At 60.6% G+C, this 15,159-nt stretch overlaps 1 protein-coding gene across 7 annotated transcripts in view; it reads right to left on the bottom strand.

The window, feature by feature from the left end:
* Positions 1 to 15,159, bottom strand: part of DAGLA (diacylglycerol lipase alpha) — a 59,818-nt gene that overhangs the window by 4,179 nt on the left and 40,480 nt on the right. For 6 of the 7 annotated variants that reach the window (XM_081264393.1, XM_081264397.1, XM_081264395.1 and 3 more), the window contains 14 exons: positions 14,700 to 14,787; positions 12,525 to 12,659; positions 11,932 to 12,009; positions 9,962 to 10,086; positions 6,170 to 6,323; positions 5,540 to 5,623; positions 5,370 to 5,447; positions 4,926 to 5,006; positions 4,086 to 4,228; positions 3,701 to 3,769; positions 3,295 to 3,367; positions 1,855 to 2,051; positions 1,064 to 1,193; positions 361 to 548 (listed from right to left, as the gene is read on the bottom strand). In XM_081264393.1, coding sequence (XP_081120519.1) covers positions 361 to 548; positions 1,064 to 1,193; positions 1,855 to 2,051; positions 3,295 to 3,367; positions 3,701 to 3,769; positions 4,086 to 4,228; positions 4,926 to 5,006; positions 5,370 to 5,447; positions 5,540 to 5,623; positions 6,170 to 6,323; positions 9,962 to 10,086; positions 11,932 to 12,009; positions 12,525 to 12,659; positions 14,700 to 14,787 — 1,623 coding nt within the window. The remainder of the gene's footprint in view (positions 1 to 360; positions 549 to 1,063; positions 1,194 to 1,854; positions 2,052 to 3,294; positions 3,368 to 3,700; positions 3,770 to 4,085; positions 4,229 to 4,925; positions 5,007 to 5,369; positions 5,448 to 5,539; positions 5,624 to 6,169; positions 6,324 to 9,961; positions 10,087 to 11,931; positions 12,010 to 12,524; positions 12,660 to 14,699; positions 14,788 to 15,159) is intronic. The other variant, XM_081264398.1, reaches the window with a different exon arrangement.

Genomic DNA, 15,159 nt, shown 5'->3' with positions numbered 1-15,159 from the left:
ACATGTGTACCTGTGACTCGTGACTGTACACACATGACCGTGCCTGCACAAGCTCAGTGCAACATGGCTTATGCACGTACAGATAAGTACGTGTCTAGCTGCTTGGGTGTCAATGAATGTGTGGCCTGGCACCTGTGGGCTTGTGTGCAGAGACCCTCCCTGTCCCACACAGGATTCTCTGAGACACAACTCAGTGCTGGCAGGCTGAGGGGCAGGCAGAGCAGAGCGGAGGGGGGCTAGTCTGACTCTCCCATGCACATGTGAGAGTTTTGTGAACGTACGTTGGTCCAGGACACACCATGGACTCACACTCCAAAACCACACACGGTCCCTGCACACATCCCTGGGTACGTGACTCACCTGACGCTGCTGTTGCGGTGGTCTGCAGCTGGCAGCTCCAGGGCCAGGCCAGTAGGCAGGGGTGGCCCTGTGGGCAGCGGCTGCTGCTGAAAGATGAGCTCAGGAGTCAGGTCCACCTCTGTGGGGCTCACCATGACCTTAGCAGCAGAGAGCAGAGCTGTCTTTCCCTTGTTGTAGTTCTCCAGCACCTGGGGACAGCACAGGGAGGCTGGCGGTGGAGGGGCAGCCTGCCCAGCCTGCTTCTCAGACAAAAGCCTCTTGGGTCACTGGGAGCCCATGCTCCTTCTTGCAAGGGCCCTGCTCCTCAAGGAAGGTGTCACTACGGGTGACACCTCGCCACAGACCCACAGGTTGGAGAGCCTCTTCTCTGTGCTCAGCCCTTCAGTGGCTGGTGTGGCTGGTGGTGGCTGAAGCTGTCCCTGCTTGGCTGTGCATCTGCGAAGTGCCAGGCAGCCCTCAGGGTCTCTCAGCCTGCTCAGGGACAGGTCCTACTGTGGGGTGATGTGGGACTGGCAAGAGCCAAGGGTGTGAGCTGGCCTTTCTGGTCCCCCTAGGGCCACCTAGGGGCCCTGGCTGGCTGCCTAACCTCTCTAAGCCCCCTTACCCCTTGCTGGTAGAAGGGGTACAGTGACCCTGCCTGTAAGGCCCCTGTGTGCTCTGATGAGGTGACTGCATCCTGCTCTCTGTGGGGCCCACAGCTCACCTTGTTGAGCCCCTCCATGACCACATAGGGCAGGTGCTCATGCAGCATGGCCGGCGAGATGATCACCTCGTTGAAGGCCTTATTGTCACCCCAGATAGCGAAGTATGTGGGCTCTTCTTGTTCACAGCAGCTGAGGGGGACAGGGGGACATGGGGCCAGTGAGGGGTTGAGGAGGCTCTGTGCTGTGCCCCTGCTTGGCAAGGCTGGGATGGATTTGGGGGCCTCCTGCCCAGCTGGTCAGCAGGACTGTCCCTAGACCTGGCTCCTGGTTCCTGTTTCACTCTCAGCCTGGGAGAGGCTGACCTAGGGCCCAGCTGCAATGTCTATAGCCTCCTGCCCATTTTTGGTCTGAGCCACACCTGCTCCAGCCTGGGCAGGGCCCAGGTCATCCGCTCACTTGGGTACAAGAGCTCAGGCCCAGGCCTCTGGGGGAAGCAGCATGAGGCCTGTCTGCTGGCCCACTCGTGCTGTGCTCTCGCCCTGCCGCCGTACTTGCCCACACTGTCTGCTAACTAATCCCTTGTGAGGCCAGGTAGCACTGAGCTGTAAGCTGGCCAGGGTGGACACTGGGGACAAAGGCCGGGACTGAGAGAGGGAGCCTGGAGTCCTGCCCTGGGCTGGCCTTTTGTTCCATTTCCAGGGCTCGAAGCTGGGAAACCACCTTTGTGGGGTCAGGGGCCATCACCTTCTAGTCTCTGCCCCTGCCCATGTAGTAGCTAAGCAGAGGCCAGCGAGGCCCTGCAGCAGCAGACCCAGACCCAGACCCAGACCCAGACCCCGGCGGCACCTACCAGCACTGCTCCGCAGGGTGGTTGTGCACCACATGGATGATGCGGCCAGGCGGGTACAGCGGGGTGCTGGCCGAAAGGGCGATGGTCAGGTCACTGGGGTGGGTCCAGAGCCGTGTGCTGGCCAGAGTGGTCACCTCCACCTCCTCGGGCAGCTCTGACTTGGGGATGCACTTGGTGGCCCCCACAATAATTCGCCACTGTGTGGGGCAGGGGAGACAGGAACAGAGCTGAGTAGCGCTGGTTGAGTGGAGAGGGCCAAGGGCACTCGGAAGGAGGGCTCAACAGGTGAGAGCAGGGAGGGGATGGTGACGGGCAGGGGAAGGGCAGTGGCCAGAGCATTAAAGGTCGGTGCCCACCTGAAGAGGCAGTGGCTGAGGTGTACGGTGGCCAGATGGCCAATAAGATGCCAAGGACAGATGACATGGAATTGTTGAATTTCAGGGCTGGCAAGGGGCTGCAAGATCAGCCAAGCCCTCATCTAGTGGATGGGGAGACAGGCCAGTGAGGGCAAGGATGGCTCTAGGTCATTCCACAAGTCAAGAGGCAGAACAGGCCTCAGCTCGGGCCAGCTGTACCCACCAGGCCTGGACAACTCTGGGTTAGGTCCCAGCCACCTGCCTCTGGCCTGATGACGCCCAGGCCTGGGTCTGGTAGAAGCAGGTCCTCCTCCCCAGAACCAGATGCTCCAGGCAGACACAGGCCCATAAAGCTTTGTTGCCCTGCCCATGGGACCTGGTCCACAGCCCTGCCTGTCCACTTGGTCACAGGCACCAAACCTGGAAATTGGGCAGGTGGGCTGAAATGGCAAATGGGCAAGGGCCTACCTCAGGGAACTAAGGGAGGGTGACCTCACGAGGATCAAAGAGCCCAAGTGTGCCTCCACCTGCGGGGGGCCTGCCCCAGGGTGCCTGGCCACAGAGCACACCCCACCCCACCTTCCTGATGCACTGAAGGCCACTTTGCACAGGAAGAGCCCACCAACATCCTCTGACACCTGAGGCATATTAGAAGGGCTGGCCTTCTAGTCCCAGCAGAAGATCAGAACACACTGAGCCCAGATCCTCCCCAGGGGGCTCCCAGCTTTCCTTGGGCCTGGCCAGCTTCCATGGGCTTTGGAGCAGAACTTTCCTTAATCTGCTCAAAGCACTGAGCCTCAGGGATCACCTCTCCTGATTTCAGGCAGCCCTCGCTTCTAGTTCTGAGATGGTGACCACTGGTTATGTGAGCAAAGGCTGGTCCCTCCCAGGCTGAGTCTGTTTTCCCATCTAGGTGACACGGATGGACTGAGCTCAAGATGCTGAGGGTCTGATAGCCTGAAGTTCCCACGACACTGGCCAGCAGTAGCTGCGACCTCTTGTGCTTTGTCCCAAGGGACCAGCAGGGGACAAGGGCAGGGACGGACAGGGCTGCCCAGGGCCAGGGTGCCGGGTGGGCACTCACCTTCGGCTTGGTGCTACGCTGCAGGACATCCAGGAGCTGTCTGCGGAAGCCTTCCAGCTGGGAGAGGCCAATCCTGTGGGAGGAGGCAGAATGGCATCAGCCGGGCCTGGTCAGGGGCTAGAGAGGGGCAGGGGAGGGGGCAGGGGAGTAGTCCATGCCTAGCCTCCAGGAACAAGACCAGTCTACCAAGGTCGGGGTGGCGGGGAGTCTGCAGCTCAGCAGAGCAGAGAGAGGCCATGCAGGGTGGGGCTAGCACCCGTCCCTTGTCTTCTCACCACCAGGCGAGAAAGGGCAAGGAGGGAGCACCGGGATCCCTAGGGAGCTGGGAGGCTGAGTGAGAGACCTGGGGTCTAGGGACTGAGATGAGGCCAGGTGGCAAGGTCACAGCGGGAGGAAAGGAACTTGCCTGGGGACGAGGTCTTTGCCCAGAACCACAGCAGTGACAAACTCCTTGGAGTACTCCATAGCATCCTCACTGCAAGGGAAGCCCAGGTAGGAGCTCAGGCCACGGGGAGGATGTGGTGTCCCTGAGGTGGCGCTCGGCCAGGAGCGCACCCCCACTCCTGCACTCCGGGCTCCTAGGGAACTTGCAAGGCTGGGTCAGGCCTCCCGGCCCTGTCTTTCCTGCCTATGAGGCTTTGCCAGGGTAGGACTGGGGTCACGTGGCCTTTCACACAGCCCTCACCCGACCGACACTCTCCACTTGCTGGCCAGTCCCCAGCTCCCAGCTCCCAGCCCGCAGCCCCAGAGCCCAGCCTGCCACAGCCAACTCCGAGACCCCAGCAGCTCACCTCAGCAGGCCCCCCGGGGGCGAGTAGGCAAAGCACTTGAGGGTCGGGTACTGTGGGCGCAGGAGGAAGGAGAGGATGGCCGCCGTGCCTGCACCCAGGGAGTGGCCCACCACAATCAGGCCGTAGTGCTTGGTTCCACGGCCCTGGGGATCAAGATAAGCCTGAGAGCCTTGCCCCATGCCAGCTCACTGACCTGGCTAATACCAAGGAGGCAGAGGGGTCCTCCCAGAGGCCTGGAGTCATATCTGTGCCCTGTGGGCACTGGGGCAGAGGGAGAACCAAGTGAGGTTCCCATGGAGTGACTGCTTAGGGGGGAAGCCCTCCCTGATCTGACCTTAACACTAGGATGGTTTGACACTATTACAGCCACTTGGGCACCTGTCTCCATTCCTCCGCCCCAACGCCTAGCCTGGGGTCTCTACGGCCAGGGAAGGGGCAGCAGGCAGCACCAGGGGCCGGCCCAGCCAGGAGGGTGGTGGGCTGGGCTCCAATCGCAGTTGAGCAGAGCAGCGCACCTTCCACCTGCTCGGTGGTTATTTTCTTTGCTGTTCTGTTCTTTATTTTGAGCTTCTTCATAAAATGTCCTTTGGACACACGGCTGTGCAGCTGCGAGGCGCAGGAGCCCCAGCGTTGGCCCAGAGCAGGCGCTCAGTGACTACGGGGACAAGAGGGCACCTCGGGGGAGCTGGTACCACAGGGGGCCCAAGGGACTGCACAGGAGGGGCCGGGAGGCAGTAGAGGAGGGGAAGGCCACATTCACCCACGCTCTCCTGGCTCTGCTGCCCTGGAGGAGGACAAGCTGGCTGGCACAGGGCCTGGGGGGCACGGAAAGCCACTCACCAGGTCTCGCCCAAAGGCCTGGGACAGGACCATCTCTTGTTCTAGCTTCTTCTTGATGTACTCAGCTGACAGCACCATGCCCTGGACGAGAGGAACACAGCAGGATGCTGAGAGGAGGCCTCCAGGGACCAGCAAAAGCAGTGAGCCACAGTAAACTGGCCCTGTGCTGCCTATTGCCCACTTAGGTCCTAGTGTCAACCAGACTGTGGGGGCTGGTGGACACTTGGATGAGGAAACAGAGGCCCAGAAAAGGTGTGTCTGGGGCAGGCTCTAGGCTGGGTGCCAGACAGGGCTTCCCGTGCGGGGCCACGACCTTCCAGACTAATCCCACCTACCCGAGCAGTCTCTCCCATGGCCCAGTGAGCAGGAAGGACCCCAACAGCAGGCACCTGTGGGCTGGAGGTAGAGAAGGAGAGGGCCCTTGGGGACACTCGAGGCCAGTACCTTGTGGCCCAGCCAGGTGCCGCGGTGGCCCTCCACAGGGAGGCGCTCAGCATCACCTGTCAGGTCGGTCAGGGCATCCTAGGGGAGAGAGGAGCAGGTGAGGGGTGTTTGAGGAGGCGAGGAGCAGACAGGCAGGCACCCCAGGGTGGGGGGAGCCACAGGTGGCATACCTTAGGGGACAGGGTTCCCCGGATACTGATTACAACCTTCTTCTTGTCATGGTCCACTGCCACATAGAAGGGGGTTTCATAGACCTAGAAAGCAGCAGCTTGTGAGACTGAGGGGCCCCAGGATGGGATCAGATTTGGGAAAGGGACCTAAGGACCTAAGCTCATATTCCTGGCTCCAATCAGGCTCCGCTGGCCACTGAGCCCTAATCCCTCCCAGGGCCAGGACTCCTGGCAGTGGCTCTGTGCTCTGTCCCCAGCAGAGGGGCCTCACTGCCTTCCTGGCCCCTCTCTGACTTGTGCTGCCCGACTGTCCATCCCACTGCTGAGCCCAGATCCACCTCTGCCCCTCCCTGTGCTTCCGCTCCCCCCTTCCCTTACAGTGGGGCCAGCAATGGGTGTTGGGAGGGTGTCCACTCTCCTAGCCCCAGAGCTGGTGTGGGCCCAGGGTCTGGAGGAAGAGGGGGCTGCCTCCTCACTGCCCCCTAGGATGGCCTGGAGGCTGCAGGGGCCAGTGCTGGCTAAGCCGAGGGTTCCCGCTGACCTAGAAGGGTGGCTTCTGTGTCCCAGTCCCTGAACTGCCTGCCCCGACCCCAGGCCCCAACTTGGCCTGTCCGCTGCCCAGCCCCTCACCGCGTCATGGCAGGAGGTGTAGACGATGTCCACCGCAGTCATGTTCTCATCCAGGAAGTGGCGCCGAATGGCGATGGCATTGCAGCCACAGCAGTTGTCTTCCTCAATGGTGACTCCAGGGGCAAACCGGGGCCGCGCAGGGCACAGACAACACCTGGTCAGGGGTAGGGGGCGGGCAGTTCAGGGCCAGGGAACCGCTGATGGTGCCGCTTTCTCCTCCCAGCCCCTCAAACCTACTCCAGTCAGCATCCCGCTCCACCCACCTTCAACACCCCAGTGACCTCACGTGGCCAAGGCCAGTGGCCAGTTCCCAGTGCTCACTCCTTGTTCTCTTGGCAGCACCTGACCCCGTGGGTCCTCCCAGCTTGGCTGGAGGTCCCCTGCCCCAGGAGTGTTCTGTAGGCTGGGCCCCTGGCCCTTGTCCTCTGGCACCGAGGCCCCTTTCCTGCAGCTGCCCTGGCTGCTCTGCGTGCTCACCAGTCCAGAGCTGTACATGTCAGGAAGTGCCCAGGAACCTCCAGACCCACTCTGCCTCCAGGTGCTCCCATCCAACCACCAGTGCAGCATCTCCCCTCAGAGGCCTGACGAGGCCAGTCCCAGCTGCCCGCCCGCACCCCGTGGCAGCCGCCCTGGACTCTGCCACGCACTCCACTCAAGCACGCAAGTCTGGCTCTGCCTGCGGACTCCAAACCAGACCCTGCCTCCTTCCCTCCCCAGGCTCTCTGCCTGGGGACAGCACAGTGGCCTGCTGACTGGTCCCTCTCCCACACTTTCTCATGTTCTCCACTCAGTGGCAGAATGACCTGCTGAAGATAAGCCAAGCCTGTGACTTTTCCACTTACACCCCACATGTAGCAACACGCTCCTGCCTACAGAGAACCTGGGTCCTTCCTGCCCGCGGCCGGGGTCTCTGGCTGTGCCTCCCTCTCCTCTCCTCACTCATGCCCCCCTCCCCAGGCCTGTTCAACGTTCTGCCTCAGGGAGGTCTTCCCTGGCCACCCCAGCGTTTCACATCCCAATGAGACACTCAGCTGTGCTCCTCCAAAGCACCTCCACACACACGCTCCACATTTCCTTGTCTGTGTACTATCTCAGCAGTGAGTGCCACCGGGCAGGGTCTGCTCTGTGGGGGTCACAGCCATGTCCCCAACACCAACACCTGCCAGGCACAGACGGGGCTCCCCACAGAAGTGGGTGAATGAGTGCTGCATGGAGCACCCATTTGGGGATCACTGCTCCTTGGGCCACCAGAGGGAGCCAGCACCCAACAGATTGGCCTGGAGCCCATGGTGCACATGACAAGGTCTGCCAACTATCTTGAGATGACAGCTGAGATTTCATTAAGAACCCGAGATGTCCCTGATGCTGAGAGGTTTGTCTACTCCCAAAGCTGTACCTGTGGGGTTGCCACTTCCCAAAGGGGACAGGCCTCACTGAGAAACTCAGGGTTGAGGCAAGACCTGGGAGCTACAGGGTCGGTGTGGACTGAGACACACTGCATCAGTCACTGGCCAGGAGGGAGCCCCCACTACCAGGTCACCACCCCCAGGCCAGGCCCGAGCTCCTACTCTTGGACAGCTGTCCTCTCCCCCTGGGCTGAGCATGAGGCTGCAACAGTGTGACCTGGAGATCTGGTCTGAGTCCTTCGTGTCACTTCTGGATTCCGTGGCCCTGGAGGAGCCTCAGTTTCCTCCCATGGCTGCGCCCTAAGGCTGGTGTGAGGCCAGAGGTCCAAGACTCAGAAAGGGCCTGGTACACCACCGGTTATTAGTACATGTGGACTCCCCCACTCCAGTGAGGGCTGCTTCTAAACAAGGGTCTCTGAAGGCCAGAGGAAGCGACCAAGGGGCAGGGGCAGCAGGCTGGATTTGAGCAGCCCTGCAGTGTCTCTGAGGGTAGCACTGCCACCTTGGATTTCTGAAGCCTGGGCGCCAGCCTCTGTGTCTGTGGGAGAAAGACCTGCCACATATCCAGGGCAGGGTTGGAGCCCCAGCTGGCCAGAGGGGCTGAGCACCGGCTGGCCTGGCTCTCATGTCCTGTTGGGGGGGAACTGCTGCCAAGGGAGAGGCCCAGGCCCGAGGGTGGTGGGCAGTCCCTCTTCCTCCAGCCACCTGGAGCCAGGCCTGGGACGGGCAGGCTGGGAGGCCGAGAAGAGCGCCCCGCCCCCTGGCCTGTCCGAGGGCCTTGGCTGCACACCTGGGCCTGGCATTGCCTCGCCTTCAGCCCACAGCCCTTACTGGGCCCACCCAGGGCCCGAGGACTCCGCATGCTCTCCATGGGGCATAAAGAATGCACACGCAAATGCACACGACCCTGCTGCAGGCAGAGCACCAGGGTCCTACGGGCAGGCGCCACCTGTTTATAAATGAGAAAACCGACTCCAGGAGGTGTCCCCACACTGCCACGAGTGACGAAGCAGGGCCCGCCAGAACCCAGGCCTCTAGACTGCTGGCCCTGTGCTCCACCCTGACTGGGACTCCCACGAGGACAGGGCAGAGGGAAGAAATGTGCAGTGGGCAAAGAGGGAAAAGGCACGTGGTGCCCTGGTTACCTCTGATCAGCTGCCAGGGGCCTGCCGAGAACCAAGTCCCAAGAGCCACCCAGCTTTCTGAAGAAAGAGCGGGCACTGCAGGTGGGTGTGGCTGTGGAGGGCCCCAGGACAGGGGTGTTGAGGACAAGCTCCTGCCTCACATGCCAGCCTTTCTGGAACAGGAGCCCAGGGAGCTGTCCTCCTTCTACCTGGCATGGGCTGACAGCAGAGCCACCAAGGACGGGCGGCTTCTTCCTGGAGCCCTTCTCTGGCCCACTTAGGGCACAGAATACCCCCAGGACTGGGTTAAGGGTAGAGGCAAGTCACAGGCTAGATCTGGGGCTGAGGCCCTCTCAGCTCCCTGGGAAGAGGGCTGGAGCCTGTCACTAAAGGGCCTTCCTGGGTTCCAGAGACCTCTGTGGATAGGGCCTCTCTCCCAAGAAAGTCTTTTCAGAAAGGCAGAGCACAGGAGGGAAGCCAAGAGCAGGGGAGACGTGGGCAGGAGGGAATGGTTGAGGGGGCAGAGGAAGAGCTGGAAGGGGAAGGGATCCAGCAGTGTAGACGCTTTATGGAATCTCATTTAGTCCTCTAAAAAAATTCCATGACGTATGGATCAACATCCCCATTTTACAGATGCAGAAACTGGCCCAGAGAGGTAGACCAATGTGCTCAAGGCCAGAGGAAGCGACCAAGGGGCAGGGGCAGCAGGCTGGATTTGAGCAGCCCTGCAGTGTCTCTGAGGGTAGCACTGCCACCTTGGGTCTCTGAAGCCTGGGCACCAGCCTCTGTGTCTGTGGGAGAAAGACCTGCCACATATCCAGGGCAGGGTTGGAGCCCCAGCTGGCCAGAGGGGCTGAGCACCGGCTGGCCTGGCTCTCATGTCCTGTTGGGGGGGAACTGCTGCCAAGGGAGAAGCCCAGGCCCGAGGGTGGTGGGCAGTCCCTCTTCCTCCAGCCACCTGGAGCCAGTGACAGTAGCAAGTGACAGTCTGGACAGCCGAGAGCTGTGATTCCCAAGCCCGTAGCTTTGCTGCTGGGGACTGACACAGAGGGGAAGGCTGAGGCCCGGCCAAGCCCAGGAAGATAATCCGCTGGGGGGGGGGGGGCGTGGGATGGAGGGGAGGTGGAGGCAGGGCAAGGTCTGCTGCCCCCGGTTAGTTCAGTGGGAGAGCCCACAGGCACTGGTTCATCTTCTTAGCCCCGCCCTGCACACTGGTGGGGAGCGAAGGCACGAGGTGGCTGGGGATGGGGCAGGATACTCACGAGCAGGACCGCGCTAGCTGGCAGAGGCCACAGGCGGGCTTTCGCATCAGGTACATGGGCCAGCCGTAGGCAGCCAGGGCGAAGAGCATGTAGTAGCAGACCTCTTTGTAACGCAGCATCTCGTGCTGGAAGACAGGGTGCAGGGGGGCTCTGCAGCCTCAGTCCAACAGTCCCAGAGATGGGAGCCTGGCCATCGCGTCCCAACAGGGAGGGGTGCACGGGCGGGGACGGTGTGGGACCCAGGCCTTGGAGGAGGGACCAAGCCTCTAGATGAAAATTGTATTTCCCTAATTATCTCCATGTAACCAGGACACGAATCTCTTGGGACCTGTCCTGTCACTCCAAACTCAGAATTAACGATTTGGGGACAGAAAATCACTCAGAGCACTGGATCGATTTCCTCGCTTGTTTTCCCAAGAAGGAAGAGAGTGAGGGGCCAGGGGCAGCGTGGCAATCACCACCTCAGCAGTCAAGCCCAGCCAAGGGACTTTGTTGCTAGGGAATTTAACCCTGAAAGGCCCTGGGATCTCCAACACCCTCCAGAGTGTCTGGCTATAGGCAGCAGGGTGGGCCACACTGGGCAAGAAGTCAACACATCTCTCTGGCCCGCAGGTATCTGGTATGACTGACTCATGGAGTCCCAGGCTCGGGCTGGAGGAGGGCCGTCTGGGGGAGATTGGGATCACTCTAAAGAAAGGCACCAGTTTAAAACCCCACAGGTGGAAGGCCTGTTGGCTGCTGCGGACGCCATGGTTGTTATCAGCACCGGGACAGAGGGAGGCGGGGAGAAAGGTGTCCCAGCAAAGCCTCCAACAGGAGGACTGCAGCATTTAGAGGGAATTAGTCCTCTTGTAAAAGGTAAGGAGGGTGATTAGTCATCTTGTGAAGTGGAACAGGTAGTGCCTTAATCAGGGCCCAGAGGGGGAGCGCCCGCATCCTCTGTCTGCTCTCCAGGAATGAGCCAGGCAGCTGGAGAGGCAGTTACTCAACTCCAGAGCACCCTGCCAGCGGGCGGGGTGTTACCAACCTGTGCCACAGGCAGTGGGGACCCAGCCCCTCTGCCTGCCCTGCCCCTCTGCCCAGGGCTGGAAAGCCTGTCTCCCTGGAAAGCAGAATCAGCTGATTCAAGAGGATGTAAATGCTACTTTGGGGGGCAGAGACAGAAACGGCTAGGGCCTGGGCTTTTTTGGGGGAGTACCAGGGATTGAACTCAGTGCCTTGTGAATGCTAGGCAAGCACTCTACTACCACAGAGTTACCCCCAGCCCAACCTGAGGCTCTCATAAATGATGAGATAGCCAAGGGCTGAAGCCTCTTGGTCACCCATGGCATTGTGCTGGGACTAGACTCAGGACTGCTCCTCTTCCCCTAGCTCGGGAAGGAAAGTGTGCCCAGGGCCATTTTACAGTTGCAGGGACAGGCTCAGAGGGATGAGGGACTTGCGCAAGGTCAGAGTGACCAGCAGTTGAGCAGAGGTGTGCCCAACTCGGCAGGGCTGTGGCTAGGTGTTAGCCGAGGCTGCACAGTGAGCTGGGTCAGGGCTCTGCTGCCACAGGGTGGCACCACCTTCTCCTGTGACACGCTGGATTTCCACTTAGGCACTTAGAAAAGGCTCTGTTACTAAAAGGCTTGGAAACCACAGTGCTACGCCCTGGTGCCTTTATGACAGCAGTGGCAGCAATGATATCCCAGCTCACCCTCGGGAGGTAGTTTGCCATTTCAAGAGGCCAGGGCCAAACGTCTTGGAGCCGGCTAAGGGATTCGGGGTTTTGCTTGTAGAGCAGCATGACATGGGGCTGGTGGGGTGGGACAGTGATCTGGGAGGAGGCTCCCTGGAGGGCTGAGCAGGAGCTGGTGGGCAGTAGTGTGGCCCCCGCAGGAGGGCGGCGGGAGGTGTTTGCTCAGGTGATTCCGGCACAGGGAGGAGCTGGTGGGGGAGGTGAGACGTACAAGGAGTGACTTCTGACTCACCGAGTTCTTGAGGTCGAGGTACTTGGTGTTTCTGGTCACTGGCATCCCAGACAGGAAGGCCAAGATGTCATTGTTTGCCTGTGAAACAGGCATGTGAAGATGGGCAGTGGCACATCCCCAAGCTCAGTCCCCAGGGCTCTGCCTGTTCCCAAAGGCCTGAGAGGCCCGAAGGAGCAGGTGGCTTCCAGCTCTTCCGAGACCCAGCCAGTGCTCCCAAACCAGAAGTGTCCCCATATTTTTAGTTGCTTCCTTTCTGCCCAAAGTATCAGACCCTGGGGACCTTCCTGACCTGTCCCGGGGGAAGGATTTTGTACAGATGTGAGACCTGACTGTATGCTGGCAGGGACAGGGAATGGGACATGGGGATAAAGCAGGAGGCTGAAGCCCCAGCTGCTGTCACAACTGGGCCGTGGATCGGAAGTCTGGAAGAAGCACTTGGCCCAGAAATGGAGGGCACCAAGCAGCAGCGGTGTGGCGGCTGCTGAAGTTCTGAGCTGGGGAAGGGGAGGCAGCGACCTCCAGGGCCTGTGAGGTGGGCAAGCCACGCAGCCAGAGCAGGGGCAGGGAGGGGGGCTGGCTGCAGAGGGGCTCACCTCGTCCAGCACCGCGTTGCGCTTGGCCCGTTGCCGCTGCCGGAGCAGCACCAGGCCAGCGATGATGTCGGATGGCACTATGTCGAGGTCCCGGAAAAACTCAGCAAAGAGGTAGGCGATTTCTGAGTAGGCATCCTACGAGGTCCGGGAAGGCAGGAGGAGTGGCAGGGAGACAGGGGGGACGCGAGACCAGGAGTGAGGTTCAGGGCAGTTCTACCCCTGCACCTCTGCAGCACCAGCCAAGCCTGGCCCCAGGTGGCCCTGTGCAGCTGGGACCCTCAGGGCCCTGACAGGACTGGCAGTAGCTGTCTGGGACCACACTGACCCTTCCTGCACCTCTTGGGCCGCTCCTCCCATGGGAGGTCCCAAGGCTTGCACCGCCTGCCACACGTCGGGGCCACCTGAGCCAGTTCCTCCTCTCTTTCCCAGCCTGGACGGTGCTGGCTTCTTTCTCTCTAGACTTTCTCTCAAGCAGAAAAGCCAAATGAAGTTCCTGGCTGCTTCTGACCACTAGATATGACTCTGGAAGACTAAGGATTCTGTCAACCTCCGAGCCTTGGGCCTCCTCTCCTGCTGCCCAGGGGTCACGGGCCCAGTGGCTCCCCACAATGTGCCCAAGAAGGAGGATGATCATGGGCCAGTGCCCCCAGGCTTCCTCCATGCCCCTGGCCCAAGGACAGCCTGTGTCTGAGCCTCAGGGCAGGAAGCAGGGAGAGCAGCGAGTCCTGTGGGTTGATGGGCTTGGGTCTCCCCTGCATCTTGCTTTGCTGGAGAGGGCCCATCTTCCCTATCTTGTCAGGAGAAGCCAAGGTGGGAACCCACTCATGACAACAGGTTCTGCCTCCCCCTGGAGTGTCTCGCATTCATAAGAAAGAGCCAAGCGGGGCTGGGGATGTGGCTCAAGCCGTAGCGCGCTCGCCTGGCATGCGTGTGGCCCAGGTTCGATCCTCAGCACCACATACAAACAAAGATGTTGTGTCTGCCGAAAAACTAAAAATAAACAATATTTAAAAAAAAAAAAAAAGAAAGAGCCAAGCGCTGCAATCTGAAACGCCCCAAGGGCCGAACGGCACCAGCGGCTGCTCAGTTCCAGCTGACCAGCCAGGAGAGCCTGAGTCGCCAATCGGGGAGGACGGGAGTTCACATAAACAGCCTTGACTTTCAAATGCTGGTGTCTAATTCAAGTTTTTAAGGGACACCACACAAGCTGATCAAGAAGTGCCTGGACCATCCGTGTCCGGCAGAGCCCATGCTCAGGGCTCCTGGTGAGGTGTGGCCTTTCCACCAGGCTCTGACCACAGAGGGGGGCCGGGCACTCCACATGGTGGCAGGCCCAGCCTTTACCTGCCAGGGGACTGCTCCCTGCCTTCACATGGCCTGCCTACAGCCCAGACCCTGACCATGACCCCTCGGACCTCCCCGAGAGACCACAGGGTGCTCCCCGCCCACCCGGGAACTCAGGGGCTTTCTTCACTGGATTACTCACTCTACGGGTCACCAGTGCTGCTGGTGAGGACGAGCCACGCGAGGCTTCCCGGTGGCTTCCGAGGAGGGCACTTTGCTGTCTGCCTCGGGAGGAGTGGTCTCCTGACCTCACTGGCTCTGCTACTAACTAGCTGTGGGATGCTGGGCAAGTCACTCCACCTCTCTGGGCCTCAGCTGTCTGATCTGCAAAACGAGGGGTGGTGCTGGATGACCTCTAAGGTCCCTCCTGGTGCTGCAGGGCTCTGCCTCCCTCCCCGCCCCAGGGCTGCCCACAGCTGAGCCTGCCCTCTTCCTGCAGTGCTTGGTGCTCTGAGGCCGGCCCCTCTGCTCACTCCTCAAAGCGCTGGTCGGTGAGGGCTGACTGTGCGCCACCCAGCACCATGCTAAGCGTTACATGGCATCGCTGTGCCCTCCAAATCCATGCTGTGGAGGATGTGCTACTTTCCTCCGTCTTCAGGTTGTCTGAATTGTGAGCATTTCATCTCCTAAACTAAACTCTGTTGCAAGGCTGCTCTACAGGCTGGGGGGAGTTGGTGGGTGAAGAATAACGGATCGCCATAGAAGCAGGCTGTCACCTGCACTGGAAACCCAGTGCCTCCAACCAGCCCCGCCCACTCGGCTTTGCCAAAGCAGAGAAAGGTGCCTGAATCACAGGATGTGAGTCTGGGGGAAGTGACTCCCGATACTTACTGACTGCGAGTCCTTCGTCCGAGTGCAGCAGAGGAACACTTTGAGCCGACGTGACCAGCTGGTGGCCTGACCTTCCTCTAAGCGGTGCCTGCAGAAGGGAAGAGTTGGTATGTGTGAGGTCAAAGAGCTGGGCCAGAAGAGCTGGGAGCCATACGTTATAGAAACAGGATGGCCTGTTCCCAGGGCCCCACCAAAGGGCTCCCCAGAAGGAGGTCCCGGGGTGAGAACAGGCCCAGGCCTGGCCAAGGCTGGGTGGCCAGTGACCTGGCTGTTGGCCAGCCAGGGCACTCCCTGGGGGACTCCTACTGGCCTAGATGGTGAGCTGCTGGTCAGCAGGGCCATCTAGGCTTTTGGAAGACTAGCCTGCAGGCATGCCCTGGGAGCTCAGAGCTTGGAACTAAAGTAGAGGCTACTCTGCAGCAAAGGTGTCCAAAGGCAAAGCAAGAGCCCAGGGAGACAC

Source organism: Spermophilus citellus, assembly GCF_964194105.1.
Source record: "Spermophilus citellus genome assembly, chromosome: 2".
In the NCBI taxonomy this organism is placed as follows: Eukaryota; Metazoa; Chordata; class Mammalia; order Rodentia; family Sciuridae; genus Spermophilus; species Spermophilus citellus.
This window is presented reverse-complemented; position numbering and strand designations above follow the sequence as displayed.